This window comes from Macrotis lagotis, chromosome 2, assembly GCF_037893015.1.
Source record: "Macrotis lagotis isolate mMagLag1 chromosome 2, bilby.v1.9.chrom.fasta, whole genome shotgun sequence".
Taxonomy (NCBI): domain Eukaryota; kingdom Metazoa; phylum Chordata; class Mammalia; order Peramelemorphia; family Peramelidae; genus Macrotis; species Macrotis lagotis.
The window spans coordinates 26,303,140-26,319,606 of NC_133659.1; the positions used below are offsets into that span (position 1 = coordinate 26,303,140).

At 52.9% G+C, this 16,467-nt stretch overlaps 1 protein-coding gene across 2 annotated transcripts; it reads left to right on the plus strand.

Moving 5' to 3' along the window:
• Positions 1-51: 51 nt before the first annotated feature.
• Positions 52-15,840, plus strand: ORC1 (origin recognition complex subunit 1). 2 transcript variants are annotated; one of them, XM_074221439.1, is made up of 17 exons: positions 52-132; positions 1,300-1,408; positions 1,902-2,029; positions 3,410-3,588; positions 4,320-4,626; positions 6,743-7,022; positions 7,778-7,879; positions 8,035-8,317; positions 9,993-10,075; positions 10,307-10,408; positions 11,098-11,269; positions 11,724-11,831; positions 11,927-12,076; positions 12,162-12,281; positions 12,663-12,832; positions 13,271-13,358; positions 13,524-15,840. In XM_074221439.1, exons 2-17 carry the CDS (start codon positions 1,311-1,313, stop codon positions 13,716-13,718), a joined length of 2,565 nt encoding a protein of 854 aa, XP_074077540.1. In that variant the 5' UTR covers positions 52-132; positions 1,300-1,310; the 3' UTR covers positions 13,719-15,840. The 2 variants fall into 2 exon arrangements, with proteins under 2 accessions (XP_074077540.1, XP_074077541.1); XM_074221440.1 differs by lacking the exon at positions 52-132 and adding an exon at positions 165-393.
• The last annotated feature ends 627 nt before the right edge of the window (positions 15,841-16,467 follow it).

Below are 16,467 nucleotides of genomic sequence, written 5' to 3' on the forward strand. Positions count from 1 at the left end.
GCCCCGGACGGCCGGGAGGGCGGGGAGGGGCGGGGCCACGCTCGGCTTGGCGCGAATTTTTTTTCCTTTCAAGCTTCTCTGCGGTGGCGCCGGCGGCGAGGGGGCGCGCGGGCAGCGGCGCACGCGGAGCGGGTGAGGGTCGGGGGGCCGCGCCGCTGGGGGGTCCGGGGTGACCCCCCCCGCCTTGTACGCCCGGGGAAACTGAGGCTCGGGGAGGCCCAGCGGGCCGGGCCCGACCCGCCCTCGGGGCCCCCGGGCCTGGCCCTTTATCAGCTGCGCCCAGGACCCGCCGGGCCTGGGGGGAGGGGAGCGGCCCGCCCCGGCTGGCCCGGGCCTCGGCCCCCGCCCTGGGCCAGGAGCCTCCCCGGCCCCAGCCCCGGCTCGAGCCTCACGGTAGGGACCCGGGCCCGCGGCAGTGGCCGGCCCCGGCCGGGGGAAGCCCGGCCTGGGGGAGGCCCCGGGCTGGGGGAGGCCCCGGGCTGGGGGACGCTCCGGGCTGGGGGACGCTCCGGGCTGGGGTGGCTCCGGGCTGGGGAGGCCCCGGGCTGGGGGACGCTCCGGGCTGGGGTGGCCCCGGGCTGGAGGACGCTCTGGCCTGGGGGAGGCCCCGGGCTGGGGGAGGCCCCGGGCTGGAGGACGATCCGGGCTGGGGGACGCTCCGGGCTGGGGGAGGCCCCGGGCTGGGGGAGGCCCCGGGCTGGGGGACGCCCCGGGCTGGAGGACGATCCGGGCTGGGGTGGCTCCGGGCTGGGGTGGCCCCGGGCTGGAGGACGATCCGGGCTGGGGGAGGCCCCGGGCTGGGGTGGCCCCGGGCTGGGGGAGGCCCCGGGCTGGAGGACGCTCCGGGCTGGGGGAGGCCCCGGGCTGGGGTGGCCCCGGGCTGGAGGACGCTCTGGCCTGGGGGGGGCCCCGGGCCGGAGGACGCTCTGGCCTGGGGGAGGCCCCGGGCTGGGGTGGCCCGGGCTGGGGGAGGCCCCGGGCTGGGGGACGATCCGGGCTGGGGGAGGCCCCGGGCTGGGGTGGCCCCGGGCTGGAGGACGCTCTGGCCTGGGGGAGGCCCCGGGCTGGGGGACGCTCCGGGCTGGGGTGGCCCCGGGCTGGAGGACGCTCCGGGCTGGAGGACGATCCGGGCTGGAGGACGATCCGGGCTGGGGGAGGCCCCGGGCTGGGGTGGCTCCGGGCTGGGGTGGCCCCGGGCTGGAGGATGATCCGGGCTGGGGGAGGCCCCGGGCTGGGGTGGCCCCGGGCTGGGGGAGGCCCCCGCAGGCCCCGCCGTTCTGACCCGACCCCCCCGCGCAGAGCCAGGAGCCATGAGGACCCGCTACTTCACCAGACTCAAGGCCCAGCGAGAGTACTCCTGGCTGGGCTGCGAGTTCCACGACCGGAAGCTCCACCACAAACTCTACAGGTGGGCGTCCCGAGGGCCCCCAGCCCACCAAGGCAGGGCTCTCCTGGTTTGGCCGCCCATTGAACACAGGCCTCTATGGGGCCGGGGGTTCCACTGATAGGGAAAATAAGCTGAAGCAGTTTTCCAGGAGGCATGGGGGCCATCTCAGGGAGACCACCAAGATGAGGGTCTTTCTGGTCCTCTCCTAAAGACTCTTTTTTACTACGACTTGGCGTGGGTGGGTGGATGTGACCTTTGCCTTTCCCCGGAGGCAGAGTCTTCTCGGCCCTGTCCTTCCCTGATTCCTCACCTTTATTCCAGTCACCTACCTGCCTTTGCTCCTCCCCTCTTCACCCTGAGCACACATTCCCACGAATCCTTTTGGAGGAGGTTTGTTGGGCTGGAGGTGGGTCTATGGGGCTCCACTAGCATGTTCCCTTATCTAGCCAGAGGGCCTTTGGTGACTTGAGTTTCCTGTAGTCTTGGCCAACTTAGTCCTGTGGTTGCCTTGCAGGAGTATTTGTGTGATATCTCCAAGCGACAACACCAAAGTCCAAGTCAGTCTAGGGGACTTTGTGTTTGTTGAGGGGCACGATGACGACAACCCATATATCGCCAAGCTGATCAAGCTCTGCAGAGATGGTGAGTTGGACTGGGAGGTGCAGCCCGCTCCTTGAAGCTCAGGGCAGGGCCAGGATTCTGTTCCCAACACTGGGGTCTCCGTACCCCGTCACCCCACCCAGAGGGAGGGTTTATAAACTGGGAGGTAATGACTCTTGTCCTGAGAGGTGAGGGAGGAGGGAAGACCACCAGCAGCTTGGGGTCTTAGAATCAAGAAAAAGGGATAGTTGGAAAGCAAAGAGGGAATGAAGAGATTACTATTTATATATCATAGAAAGCAAATGTTTTTCTTTGTAGTTGGAATAAAAGGATTGGACTGAATAATTTAGAATTACTGTTGTTGTTCAGTCATCTCCAACTCTGTGTGACCGCAGTTGGGTGTTCTTCTTGGCAGAGATACCGGCGGGCTTTGCTCGTTTTACTAATGAGGAAACTGAGACAATCAGGGTGAAGTGACTTGCCCAGGGTCCTGTAGCTAGTGAGTGATTGAGGCTGGATGTGAACAAATGAAGATGTCTTCCTGATTCCAAGCCCATGCTCTATCCATTGAGCCACCAAATCACCCTTTTTTCCAGCTAACATCCTGTAATTCAGTAGTTCGTTGGCTTGGTTTTGATGGTGAGACAATGGACTATTGAAAAGGGAGGACTGTAAAAAGGCACAGGAAGTAAATTACTTTTAAAATATTTGCTTTTAATTAGCTAAGTAGTACCTAGGGGGCTAGACTGGAATCAGGAAGCCCTGAGTTCAAATCTTGTTTCAGAAGGTGATTCTGTGACCTGAGGCAAATCAATTAACGTGTTTGTCTATCTAAAATGAGAAGCTACTGCTGTGTTGTCTCCCCTGGAGCTGAGTATGAAGAAACTCAGATGTCCATAGTTGAGGTCCTAGAGAAGAGGAAGACAAGGGGATGTAAAGGCCAGGCCTGTCTCTCTTAGGTTCATCTTACTTTCTTAGCCAGTTTCTCTCAGAGACAGAGCTGAGTAAGGAGCAGTCAGTGTAGGGTGGGAGAGGGGCCTTGGGCAAAGGCCCCTTCTCTGAGGGAGAGGTGATAAGAGATCATGTTGGAAGTAAGGAGTGGTTCACATTGGCAGGGGGACTACTGGGAGGACACAGGAACATAGCAGGGAAGGGAGCCAGAGGGCCCCATGGTTGATGAGGAAAATTGTTTTAAATGGGAGTGGGGGGGGCAGTTTGTTAAAATGGGTTTTTAAAAAACACAGGCCCCATTTTGTGATCTGCATTCCACTAGGAGTAAGGGACACAGTGGGGGCTGGCCCAAGATTTTCTGGCTCTAGGCGTGGCTAGCTTGTTATCAGAAGGAAGCTCAGCTCCCCAGGACATCAGCTCTACCAGCCACCACAAGGGGGGCTTTTTTTTTTTATTTTCCTGTCTTTTCAGTCTCTTCATCAGATGCTGAGTCTAACTCACATGCTGTGGTCCAGTGGTTCATTCGCTTGAACGAAATCCCCCTCGGCAAACGCAAGCTGCTAGGCCGAGAGGTTGCCGAGCAAGAGATATTCTGGTACGTCGACCCTCCGAGGGACATCGGGGTGGAGAGCATCCTCGGCCCAGTCCAGGTGAGTCTTTCCCTAAGCTTCCCTCTCTACCTTCCGGTCTGTCTGCTTCCCTCATATTCAGGGGCAGCTCCACTAGTCTTGTCACGCCACTCCTAATATTACATTAATGGGCTTCTGGGAGATGTGGAAAGTGGCAGGGTCATTATCACCTGGGCAAGGGTAGAAGAGTGAAGGAAGGGAGTATTAGTTCACAGGAATACACCAGGGGCTGCCCAGAGTGAGCTGACTGATACTGCTCCTGCTAGCTCAGTAGGACGGTGGGCTCAGAGGTGGGAAACTAGAAGAAAACCCTGGAGGTTACCTAACTAGCCCCTCATTTTAGAGATGATTCGGCTACATAGAGAGGGAAGGGAAAGAATTCCAAGTAGGGGAGATGGGAGGTAGGTTAAAAAAGTGTGACAAATTCAGTCATCACCCTCCTGGGGCCTTGGCTGCATTTGGGGGGCTGTGGGAGATGAGGATGGGAAAAGAGGGATCACCCTGGAAAGTCAGCTCCTCAGAGTGGTCAGGGACTTGCCCAGAGTGGTTCTTCCTGTGTTTTCTTGCAGGACATGGTACTAGTCCACACATGTACATTTCTACTGGTCTTAAGCCTTTTCAAATTTAAGCTTCGGTGGTGATAACTTTGGGAAGAAGGTGCTGCCTTGTCGGGGAGCTGGGTTCTAGTGGGGTGTTTGTGCCAGTCTCCCTGTTTTTGTCTTTTCCTTATAATACACACTTTCTAAATGCAGGTGGTAGCTTTGGCCCCAGAGGAGGCGGTGCCAAAGGGACAGAAAGATGAACAGACATTCTATGTTAAACTCTCCTGGGACAACAAGTGCTTCCAACCACTGGCCCCAAAGCTACTCAGTGAGATGAAGAAACTTCAAGATATGAGTCCTCATCGCCAGGCCTCTCCCAAGGTGGCAGAGCAGGGGATTGGACGCATTGAGTCACGACATTCCATTTCCAAGTCCTGTCCCTCCCAGGAAATACGTGCAAGCCGAACTCCCCGATCCTCCACCCCTCCCCGGGCCAGGAAGCGGCTGGATCTCGGAAGTAAGTCTGAAGGGCAGGTAGCAGTGAAGAGGATTGGCACCAACTGCATCTCTGAGTCCTGTCCCTTTCCCCCAGCAGTATTCTAAACTTCCCTTTCTTTCCTCAGCCCTCTCGTGGCATCACTTCCCTCCACCCCCTCAGCTGAGCCACTTCATACTTTGTTAAAAAAGTATATTGAGGCCATTTGCCAAGAGCTTCCTGGTATCTCTTCTATTTCCTTTGGAGAAATAAAGAGCCAGTCCATCCACTTGCCAAGGCCAATTCCTCTCCACATACCTTTGATTCTTTCCCTTCCCCCTTTGCCAGATTGCCCCTCATGATCATCCTCACTTTCTTCTACCTGCTGACATCTTCCCATGGTCTCCAAACATGCCAGTGTCTGCCCCAGCCTTTCAAATCCATCATTACATCCAGTCATCCCTGTTTCTCTTCTCTCCTTCAGTTAAGGCCTTTAAAATGCTTTCAACACTTCCTCTCCCTTAGTTCTTTTCTAAACCCTTGGACAGAGTTGTTGAGGTTTGGTTGGGGGAGGCAGGGAATGAGTTCTGTCTTGGACACAATGACATCCAGGTGGAGATGGGGGGGGCAGCAGTTGATGGAATTGAAGCTCAGAGGAGAGACTGGACCTGGGGACATCGTCTGAACATGGAGACGAGGCTCCACTTCAAGGGTCCTTGGCACTCCTCTTGCTCCAGGAGTTGTGGCCCCTCTCCTGGCATGTGCTGGTTCATGCTGCAGGATCTGTTCTCCAGCTGGGGTGGCTGAGGCAGGATTCAGCTCTCTATGCCACCTCCAGGCAGACCTCTTCTCTTTCTCAGGACTTAGCATCCCTTTAATAATCCCTTTGAGCATGTTAAGGGAGGCTCTGGACTTGCTCTCCTGTGAATCAGCAGATGATTCAGAGCTCTACCCTTTTCTACTGGGGTATAATTCAGTCAAACTCGATGCTGCCCTTGTTGTCTCCTTACAGTGCCTCTCCATTACTATTGTTCCTTTGGGAGAAATAAAGAGCTGCCCCTTCTTGCCTGGCATTTATCCCAAGCTTCAGCCTTCCCTTCTGGCCAGCTCCTGGTGCTGGTCAACTCCCCTCCTCCCTTCCTCTACTTTTTTGAAGAATGGAGGCATCATTGAGGCGGGTCCCAAAGTTACCAGCTGTTCTGCTTTGTTTTGATTTTGTCTGCTGGCAGAGAGAGGCCTTCAGGATAGCAGAGAAAGACCTGCTTCCTGAACTTGTCATCATCTTTCTTCTCTTCCTGTCTAGGTGGTTTGCAGTGTCCCTACCTGCCCTTGATCCTGCACCAATGTTTTCTGACTTCCCCCTCTTGTCTCCAATTTGTTTCCCTCCAATAGTTTCATCTGTATATGTAGGTGAATGTATTTATTCTTTTTTATTTTTTTTTCAATTTAAGGCAATGGGGTTAAAGTAACTTGCCCAAGATCACAGAGCTAGGCAATTATTAAGTGTCTGAGGCTGGATTCGAGCTCAAGTCCTCCTGGCTTCAGGGCCAGTGCTCTATCCACTGCACCACCTAGCCACCCCTGGATATATTCTTGATAGAGAATGCTGCTCAGCTCCTCCCCAGGTGTCACTGCTCTTGTCTCTAGACCTCTTCTGGCTGGAGCACTTCTCTGCTCCTTCTGACCCTTCTGCCTGTTCAGTCCTCATTAGATTAGGATGCCAAGACCCTCAAATCATCACCCATTTTTGACCCATGTTGTATAGATGTCTCCTGAATGTTTTCTCCACTGAACTATTGGTCTTCTCTAGCACTTCTAATCTTCCTGCCAGGATGAGGTGGGGGCAGGTCATGACAACCCCAAGGGAAGGGCTGCCCTTGCTGCCCAGTTTTCTGTTCTCCAGGGTCCTGGGCAACTGAGGTCTAGCCCTTTGGACCACACAGCGGAACGTGCTGTCTGAGCTAGCTGAGCCCCTGCAGGGACCCCCGGTGGCTCCGACCCATGGGAGATGGCAGTGCCAAGTTCATAGCAGAACTGACCAGTAGTTCTTTAGAGTGGAAGAGCCCCCTCTGTCCCGCAGGCCCTCCAGTGCTAACCTGAGTTATGCAGGGACAGGTCTCCATTTTCTCCCCACTAACCGAACTCTCTTGACCCCCAGGTCCTGAGAGAACACCCTGCAAGTCTCCCCACACCAGGCTTAGGCTCGCCCAGCCTAAACTTCCCAACAGTCCCTATAACTCTCCGGGACCAATCAAACGGAAAGTGACCTTGCCTGAGAGCCCTTCTCCTTGCAAGAAAACTCGTGCCAATGGCCAGATTCAAGCCCTTCCTGCAATGCAGACAGAAGCAAAGCTTGACAAGAAGTTGAGAATCAGTCCTCTCAAGGAGGCTGTGGGGACCAGCTCTCCCATGGTTTTGAGGCCCAAAATCAGGCCCAGGTGAGTGAAGACAGGTTTGCACATCACAGCAGGGCAGGGAACAGGCGTGATGGCATCGGACCTGCGCAGCGTTGGGAGCTGGTGCCTCAGTCTCCCACTTAGGACAGTGTTGATGAGCCCAGGTAACCCTTTGGGTCCCCAGAGCAAAAGACCAGCCTCTTGAAGCTGTGTGTCTGGTCTCCTGCCATGGGGTGCTCCTCTCTAGGGGTCTCTCATTCTGGCAGATTTACTGGGACAGGCCACAAACTGGAAACGCTGCCCATGACCACTGGACAGAGCAAACAGCTCGCTCTTTGAGCAAGATGCACCTTGTCCAAGAATTGGAGTCATTATCATTGCTTCTATGTCTGTGGTCCTAGATCCACACAGCGGTGGCCCAACCATTGTGTGCTACTGCTCTGTCTCCTCCTCTATAACATGGGAGAGGAGGGTGGCCCCTGACTGATCTCAGATCCCTTCTAGCTCTGAGGGAACCCGGTGAATTGGGTTGGATATGTGATGGCCCCTTTTATGATGATCAAGACTCTGGGTACTTGGTACCACTTCAAGACTCAGATCTGAAATATCAATGCTTGGGGGTCTGGGGCATTTTCCACTCCTCAGTGGCAGTCACCAAGGGTCTGGGACACTTGTCCCCCCGTGTTTGAGCTGAGCTCAATACCGTGAAGCAGGTGGAGAAGGCAGGAGCCGTGGTAGCTCCTGGGCAGGCTTGCCTCCCAAGGGGGCATTCGGTGATACAGCCAGCCTTCTTGCAGGTCTGCCAAAAAGACAGCTTCAGAGGAAGATCAGGCTGAGAGCCTGCCAAGCCGCAGGAAAGAGGTGCTGAGGTCCTTGAGAAAGATCAAGGAGGTTTTCAGGTGAGGAATCACCTTTGCAGGGAAGATGTTGCTGCCTCCCCACCCAGCTCTGTTCCCCCCAGGCAGTCCAGGAGGCCCATCCAGATCCTGAGGCGGGGGGATCACTGGTGGCTCTTGTTTTGTCAGAGATGAGTATGCCTTGTTCCCCTCCCTAGAACTGGGGGGAAGTGGAGCTGTGACTCACAAAGTGACGATGAATACTTACCAGAAGAGGAGGAGGAGGAAGAAGTCTCCAACTCTGACTGCAGCACTGATGAGCCGCAGGAGAGCTCCCCTCCTCACAAAGCCTGGAGAAGACCAAGCAAAGTGCCCAGCTCCCAGCGTTCAGCCAGAAGGTCTTCCACAAAGACTACCCTTTCTAAGACACCTTCCAAGACCCCTTCTAGGGTGCCCTCCAGGACCCCCGCTAAGACGCCTTCCAAGACTCCCCACAAACCAGTAAGATTCTCATAGGTACATTTATATTCTGGTGGGGCAGGCGTGTGTGTCCTGGTGAGGCTGTGAGGTCCAATGGTAGCTGCTTCCAGGAATGAGATGCTGGCAGCAGAGGCCTGGCCTCCGTTATGCCGGGGACTGAAAATCAAGGCTCCTCTAAAGGGGCTGCCTCAGGTTTGAGATTGGCATGTTGAGTGTGAGATGACTGAGGGGCTCAAGCACAGGAATCACTGTTGCAGTGGAAGTAGATGAGATCACCCAGAAAGTAGAGGGAAGAGGGCACTGGACAGAGCCTGGGTTGGATCAGTGCCACAAAAAGTACCCCCAGGATGAGTGTGGTCAACAGCATCAGGGGAGAGGAGAGGCCAAGAAGGGTGGAGCCTGAGCAAAAAAACACCTGCACTGGCAGCGGTGGCGTTAACACTAAGGCCAGGACTCGGGGGGCAAGGGGTTGAAGCAGAGAAGGGGGACTGGAGGCAGCAGGTATGGACAGCTGTGCCAGAGGATGAGGAGAATGTTGGGGCCACTGAGAAGAAAACAGTGGGCTAAGGAAAGATTAAAATTAGAAAAAATGAAAAGAATGATCGAAGAGGCATGGGGAGATTACATTGGATGATCACTTAGGCGCTTCTAAGCATGGTCAGGCAGAGGATAGCACCCTGGCCTTGGAGTCAGGACAGGATTCAAATTCAGCCTCTGACACTTGACACTAGCTGTGTGACCCTGGGCAAGTCACTTAACCCTCTTTGCCTCTCACTCAGTGTCATCTCCAGTCATCTTAATTCCTATCTGTCCACTGGACCCAGGTGGCTATAGAGGGAAAGTGAGGCTGGGGACTTAACACAGCCACCCCCCCCCCCATTCAAATCCAATTCATATGTTTGTCATGGCATCATCTCTCTGCTGTCATGATCTTTGAGATCAAAGGACAGATATCATCTAAGTATGAAAGCCTCTCATAGGGCCAAGTCTAGTCCTTCACAGGCGGGGCTGTTAAATAAATGCTGATTGGTTGGCAAGACAATTCTAGATTAAGGGATGTCTGGCATGTGCCCTATCACACAAGGTTGTCAAGGATGGCCAGGGAAGTCACAGAGCTGTGAATTCCCCGACATCCCTCCAGAGTGGTCATCCCGACACCTCCTTGGGATGGCTGAGAGAGTGCTGGACTGCCAAGCCGGGGGACCCTGCAGGTCCCTCCCCTCTCTCTCAGCATCAATAGCACCCAGTCCCCAGGTCATTACTGACTCAGATGAGCTTCAGTGTCTGCCTTGTAAACCTTAAAGTGGCAGCTGTGAGCTGGAAACCACCACCACCACCCCTCAGGGAGGAGCCAGCCAAAGCCCACTTCACTTGAAGGCAAGCTGCTTTGACAAGGTGACTTCATTTCTGACTTTGTTTCCCAAGCACAGCACCCAGGCCTGGGTCCACAGCCAGCTTCCTCCCATGCTTGTTGAGGGGAGTTAACTGTCCCAGACTGGACAAACTCCGGAGGTGCATTTAGATGGCGCAGAGACACAGAGGCAGAAAGATGTGCTCCCAGCGCTAGCAGAGGAAGGGAGAAATCTTGACGTTTCATGTTGATCAAGGGAGACACTGTCACTCTTTGATCTGTAGAGATGGGGTGCACCACTGGTCATGTGCTTTGGTCCTTCAGACCATTCCCCCTTTCTTACAGTTTGAACTCAGGACCCCCCACATCCGTAGGCGCAAAGAGGCTGCCCAGAAACCTGCCAACACCCTTGAAGAGGCCCGGATGAGGTGAGGGACCCCTGCCTCCTTTCAGGTGGGAAATCTCCCACCTCAAGTTTCCTAAGACAAATAAGTCAGAGTTCTGACCATAGGATGCAGTGGAAAGGGCTGAGGACACTTGGGTCTGCCAAGCTTGGTGGAGGTGGGGGTGTAGACTAGGAGGGTCAGATCGGGGGGACTCTGAGGCTGGAAGGCAACTCCATTACAAGGGTTTTCACGGCTCCCCTTCCTCCTGACCAGGCTGCACGTCTCCTTTGTGCCCGAGGCTCTGCCTTGCAGGGAGCAGGAGTTCCACGACATCTACAATTTTGTGGAAAGCAAACTTCTCGACGGGACAGGAGGGTGAGTCCCCTGGGCCCTGTGATGTGGGGAGCCAAAGGAAAGGTCCATGCCGGCTCATTAGACCTTTAGCACAGATCAGAAATCCTTGGACACGGTGGCCAAAGAAACCCCAAGGGTCTGAGACACTGGGGTCGGCGCCTTCCTGCTTTGCACCCAGCATATAGAAACTGTCTGCTCCTTTCGCCCTGTGGCTGCACACATGGACACAGGAGTTTGTGGCCCTCAGGATCCAGAGAGCCTGAGGAGGCACCCCTGTTTCTCATAGGGTTTCAGGAAGCTCTAAGAAGCCTTTGGTGCTCAGTGATGGGAGTCATTGCTCTGGTCACTCCAAGGCTGCTTGGTCCAGTGGGGCTCTGATGGCCATCGGGTGGTCCCTCGTATTTGGAGGTGGGAGGAGGCTGCAGGAAGAGGGGCCAGGATGGGGGTGCTCAGAGCCCTGCTAGAGGCAGTACAACCATGGAGGGTCCAGTCTAATCTGGCTGGACCATGGGCTTTGGGAAAAGGGACAGGAGATGGAATCAGGACAAAGCATAGACCGGATCCAGATGGGGCAGGGGCAGACTTGAATGCCAAACCAAGAATTGTCTTTTCTGTGGTAGGCAAGTAGACGGTTCCCACAGAGTTTAAGCAAGGATGAGCTTACGGCAGTGTCCATCTGCTCCCCCTCCCCTCCCTCCATCCTGCTCCAGGTGCATGTACATCTCTGGGGTTCCCGGGACAGGAAAGACTGCCATTGTGCATGAGGTGGTGCGCTGCCTGCAGCAGGCAGCCCAGGCTGAGGAGCTGCCCTCCTTCCACTATGTCGAGGTCAATGGCATGAAGCTGACCGAGCCCCATCAGGCTTATGTACAGATCCTGCAGGTGAGCGCAACGGCCCTCCAGGCAGGCTTGGGGCTCAGCCTCCACCCCCAGCTCTCCCCAGGCTGTGTTGTGAAAGCACAGTTGTTGCCTTTCCTGGTTCACTCCAGGACAGGAGAGTGGCCAGGGACCCTGAAACCCAGCTGAGGGCCTGTCAGGGGGTGGGACCCTGAGGAGGGAGGGAGGGAGGAGTTGGGGCTACATGGGGCCAGGGGGATCTGGACCAGGCCTGAAGAGAGGGACGGATGTGGTCTGGCCAGGAGGCGACTGAAGGACAGCTCGGGGGGTGGGGGGGGACTGGAGTCAGGCTCTAGTGGTCCCAGGGAAACTGGAGAAACTGCCAGTTTACCCACAGGGTCCCTGGCTCCTTGAGCCTCTGCCTGGTCCGGTGGGTCTGGGCTTGGCAGGGGCCCCAAGACCTGTGGGGGCTGAGCAGCTGCTTACCCTCCCAATCTAGAAGCTGACAGGTCAGAAGGCCACCACCAGCCATGCTGTTAAGCTGCTGCAGAGGCAATTCAGCCAGCCAGCACCAGCCCTGAAGACCACCGTGCTGCTGATGGATGAGGTAAGGCAGGGGGCTGGCTCACCGGGCTGGGGCCTGCGGTCAGTGTCTAGGAGAGAAGGGCACTAATGGGTCTCCTGGCATCCTGTCCCCAACAGCTCGACCTCCTGTGGACCCCGAAACAGGATGTGCTATACAACCTGTTTGACTGGCCCACTCACCGGGGCAGCCAGCTAGTTGTGCTGGCCATTGCCAACACCATGGACTTGCCCGAGAGAATGATGATGAACAGAGTGGCCAGTCGCCTGGTAAGGAGGGTGCTGGGTCTGTGGTTGGTGGGCAGGGTTGCCATGGGGGTGGTGGCACTAAGCACCTGTCTCTTGGGGTTCTTAGGGCCTCACCAGGATGTCCTTCCAGCCTTACACCTATAAGCAGCTGCAGGAGATCATTGTCTCACGCCTGGATGGCCTGAAGGCCTTTGACGAGGACGCCATCCAGCTGGTGTCCAGGAAGGTCAGCATTTTCTCAGCATTGATTAGTAGCATCTGCTCATAGGAGCCCTGCAGACCTTGTCGTCATCTGGGCCAGGCCCTGCCGTGTCCAAGATAGCTCTCCCTGAACTCATGTTTCCTGGACAGCAGAGCTGGTTTTCTGACATCCCTTGTGTCATTCTTCCATATGAATCCAAGAAGAAATGTCTGATCCTTAGACGCTCCAGTGTTTCTCCCCCTTTCCCTCTCCCAAGCCCCACCTCCCCAGCTCCTTCACTGCAGGGCTGCCCTGCTTCTGAATGTCCCGTAGGCTGCCCCAGTTAGCGTGCAGGCCTCACCATTCACGACCAGACTCGAGCCCATTGGGTCTTCGGGATCCCTGATAGCATGTTCTGGGTTCCAGGTGGCAGCCCTGTCTGGTGATGCCCGGCGCTGCCTAGATATCTGCAGGCGAGCCACAGAGATATGTGAGTTCTCTGACCAAAAGCCAGACTCCTTGAGCCTGGTCAAGGTGGCCCACATTCTGAAAGCCACAGAAGAAATGTTTTCATCTTCTTACATAATGGCCATCAGGTGAGTCTGATTGCTGAACCCACCCACCCCCAACCCCCTCTTGACGCATGCTCACTGGTCAGAGGATGGAACTGGACCTCTGCTCTAGCCCCAGCCCTGGTGACTCTGCACAGAACTGTCCTTCGAGGGATATTTTCCATAGTGAAAGGAACAAGATTTGTCTTAATTCATTAAGCCCACCTTATGTGTCCGACCCTGTGCCATGCACTTTACAAATGGGACTTTATTTGTTCCTCACGACAATCCTGGGAACAGAGGCCCCGAGTATTCCCATTTTAGTTGTGGAAACTGAGGCTGACAGGTCCCACAGCCAGTAGGGCCTGAGGTCTTCCTGAGACCAGGCTCCAAGTTCTATGCCATGTTTAGCTTCCTGAGGGCCAGCTGCATTTAATGTCCTTTCGGAGAGACTGGGGATCCATTATCTTGGTCTTCCTTTAGGAATGCCTCAGTCCTGGAGCAGGGTTTCCTGAGAGCCATCCTGGCCGAATTCCACCGGTCAGGCCTTGAAGAAGCAACGTTTCAACAGGTGGGTTTGACTTCTGGGAAAGAGCTCAGGGCGTGTTGTGGATGGACCCTTAGAATTCAGGATGGTGGCGCTGGTGGGAGGAACTCCCATGCTCAAATGCAGAAACCTCCAGCAGATGTCTTGGGGCTCAGCTCACCTCCACATCTTCCCTCACCTTTTGTCTAGGTCTATCGTCAGCATGTGGCTTTGTGCAGAATTGAGGGTCTGCCTCACCCCACAGTGTCTGAGACCATGGCTGTGTGCTCACGTCTGGGCTCCTGCCGCCTACTGCTGGTGGAACCCAGTAAAAATGACTTATTACTGCGAGTACGCCTGAATGTGAGCCAGGATGATGTGCTGTATGCTTTGAAGGAAGACTGATGGGAAAACCAGGAGAAAATATATAACTTATTACAGATTATTGTTATTTTAAATTTAGTTTTTATTTTTTTAAGAAAGGGGACATTTTCCTACTGAAAGGAAATCGTTTTTATTATCATGTGGTTAAAATTTTACATTAAATATTTCATTTTCTCTAATATACCTTCAATGTTCGAACAATGGAATAGTCATGTGTTTAAAACCTGATTTGATGTTGGCCTTCTCCAGCCTACACAGGAGCATCACATCAGCTCCCACAGTGCCATTATCTGGACAATTGCTAAAAAACAGGGTCCCCTCAACAGCACTGGGAAAGTAAGAGCTCCAGACCCAGGAGGGATTAGGAAATTCAAGCAAATAATAGTCATTGTCCCAGCCCAGTTTCTCCCAGAACCTGCAAAACTCAGACCCCACAGAAAGATCACAGCTCCTGGGCTCCCTCCGAGATCCTTGGAGATCACAGGACCCAATAGCCAGAGAACATCACAGCAGGACATCATATAACATAGAACTGGCCAGGCTATCCAAGGTCCAGCATTTCCTCCAGACATTCAGAGGGCCTGGCCTGATTTAAAGATGAGAAAGCAAAAAAAGGCAGGGATGCCCAAGACACATAGCCAGAAGAAAATCCTTTCAGCTACCAATAAAATCTAAATAAATATAATAGAACCTTGAAAAATTATGGAAGAGATTTTTTTTTAAATAATAGTATAAATTAAATGAGAGCTCTAGAGGAACCAGAAAAGAAATGAGTACTGGAGAGAGCTCAGTTTCAAATGTACAAAAAATAAGCAAAGGGCTAATCTGGAGGGAAAAGTGAATGAAAGATAAACAATCATTGGGGCCTTACCTGAAAACCATGACCAAAATGAACACAGAAAAAAAATCTACCAATCATTGGGAAGAAAACAACAGGAATGTCAGTTAAAATTCAGAACTGAATATTGAATTTTTTTTAAATTAATGTGGGGGCGGCTAGGTGACACAGTGGATAGAGCACTGGCCTTGGAGTCAGGAGTACCTGAGTTCAAATCTGGTCTCAGACACTTAATAGTTTCCTAGCTGTGTGGCCTTGGGCAAGCCACTTAACCCCATTGCCTTGCAAAAACTAAAAAAAAAAAATAATGATGATGTGAATGAACAGCCTAAGACTGTTTCTGGATAATGAGACTTACCTCCTCCCCCCAGACCAGTTAAACACAATGAGCCAGATACAGAGAGCAGTCCTAAGCAAAAAAAAAAAAAAAAAAAATACACTACAAGGCAGTGATTAAAACTTAATTTATTCTGATCAGACTATAGGCCTGAATTCATAACTCATAGAAGCAAACTTAATATTAAAACCAAAGACTCCAGCTACTAGGGTAATGACAATTAAGCAAAAACAAAACTGAAAAGTGGTGTGGGTGGAGTCAAATCAGTCTGAGATGAACATTTGCCACCATACAGCAAAAATAGTTCCAAATGAAGTGATTTAGAAAAGGTCCCATGAACATTAATATTAGGGATATAGGGTAGAAATTTTTTCCCAAATCTATGGATAACAAATTATGACTAAAGAATTACAGAAAAACCAAATGGACAACTTTATTTAAAAAAAATTATTTGCATAACTAAAATCACTGTAGCTAAAGTTAGAGGCTAAGTTAGATGGGGTAGGAGTAGGGAATCTATGCAGGATGTTTCTCAACTAGTAATTAGAGAAATGTAAATTCTACCTCATACTCATCAGGAGAAAAATCACTCAGCTGTAATTCCTTTGAACTGTTTGTACCACTTCCAGATCTATACTCAGGGATTAAAGAAAAAGGAAAGAACTGATAGGTATTAAATAATAGCAACTTTTATGTGGTGGCAAAGAACTGGAAATGGGGACTCCGATCAGTTATTTTCTTCAGGTTGTTAAGTCATTTTGGTTGTGTCCGACTCTCAGTGACCCCATTGAGGTTTTTGTGGCAGAGATGCTGGGGGGTTTCCTTCTCTGGGTCATTTTACAAATGAAACTGAAGCAATCGGGGTGAAGTGACTTGCTCAGGGTCACCCAGCTAGTAAATGGCTCAGGAAGATGAGCCTTCTGCCTCCAAGTCCACCTATAGCTTCTCTCAAATGAATATACAATATTAAGTAATGTCTGGTACACAGTAGGTGCTGTAAAAATGCTGTGACTATTAATAAACATTCATTAGACAACTTTTATGTCTGGCACTGTGCTAAGTACTTGGGTTAAAAACAAAAAGATGGCCCCTGCCTTCAAGAAGTTTCCTATCTAATGAGATGAAAGGAAGCTGAAAAAAGGATAGTGGCTAGTCAGGAAAGGCCCCAAAGTAAGGTGGCTAGGAGAGAAATGGCAGGTAGAATCCATGGCACCATGGTCCAATCAGAAGGACAGGTGGAAGTCCCAGCGGAATGTGGCCAAGTAAGACTTATTCTATCTGGCCTAGAGGGAAAGAGCTATGAGAATGAATCTGAGGAATTTAAGCCTTGAAAGGACTGGCCTTAGAAGGTATTGGATTCTACTTGATCCCAAATGGTAGCTCAAATGAAGGGAGATTCATTTAAGCTTAATATAAAGACATTCCTAATAACTACAACTGTGCTTCTGGGGTCTCTGGTGTGTTGTGTAGGGTGTTCCTGAGCAGGCAGGACAGGAGGCTGCCATTTGTAAGTGGCATTTCAAAGAAACTGAGCTGAAAGGGACCCCCCCCCCAAGGCCATCTGGTCTGTTCCAGACCCGAACATGAATCCCCTT

What these genes read in the sequence shown, in the direction of transcription:
- ORC1 (XM_074221439.1), top strand. Translation starts at nt 1,311, where the DNA reads ATGAGGACCCGCTACTTCACCAGACTCAAGGCCCAGCGAGAGTACTCC. An exon ending in CTTGAAGAGGCCCGGATGAG is followed by an intron (nt 10,076 to 10,306) that starts GTGAGGGACCCC and finishes CCTCCTGACCAG; the next exon opens with GCTGCACGTCTCCTTTGTGC. An exon ending in TCTTACATAATGGCCATCAG is followed by an intron (nt 12,833 to 13,270) that starts GTGAGTCTGATT and finishes GTCTTCCTTTAG; the next exon opens with GAATGCCTCAGTCCTGGAGC.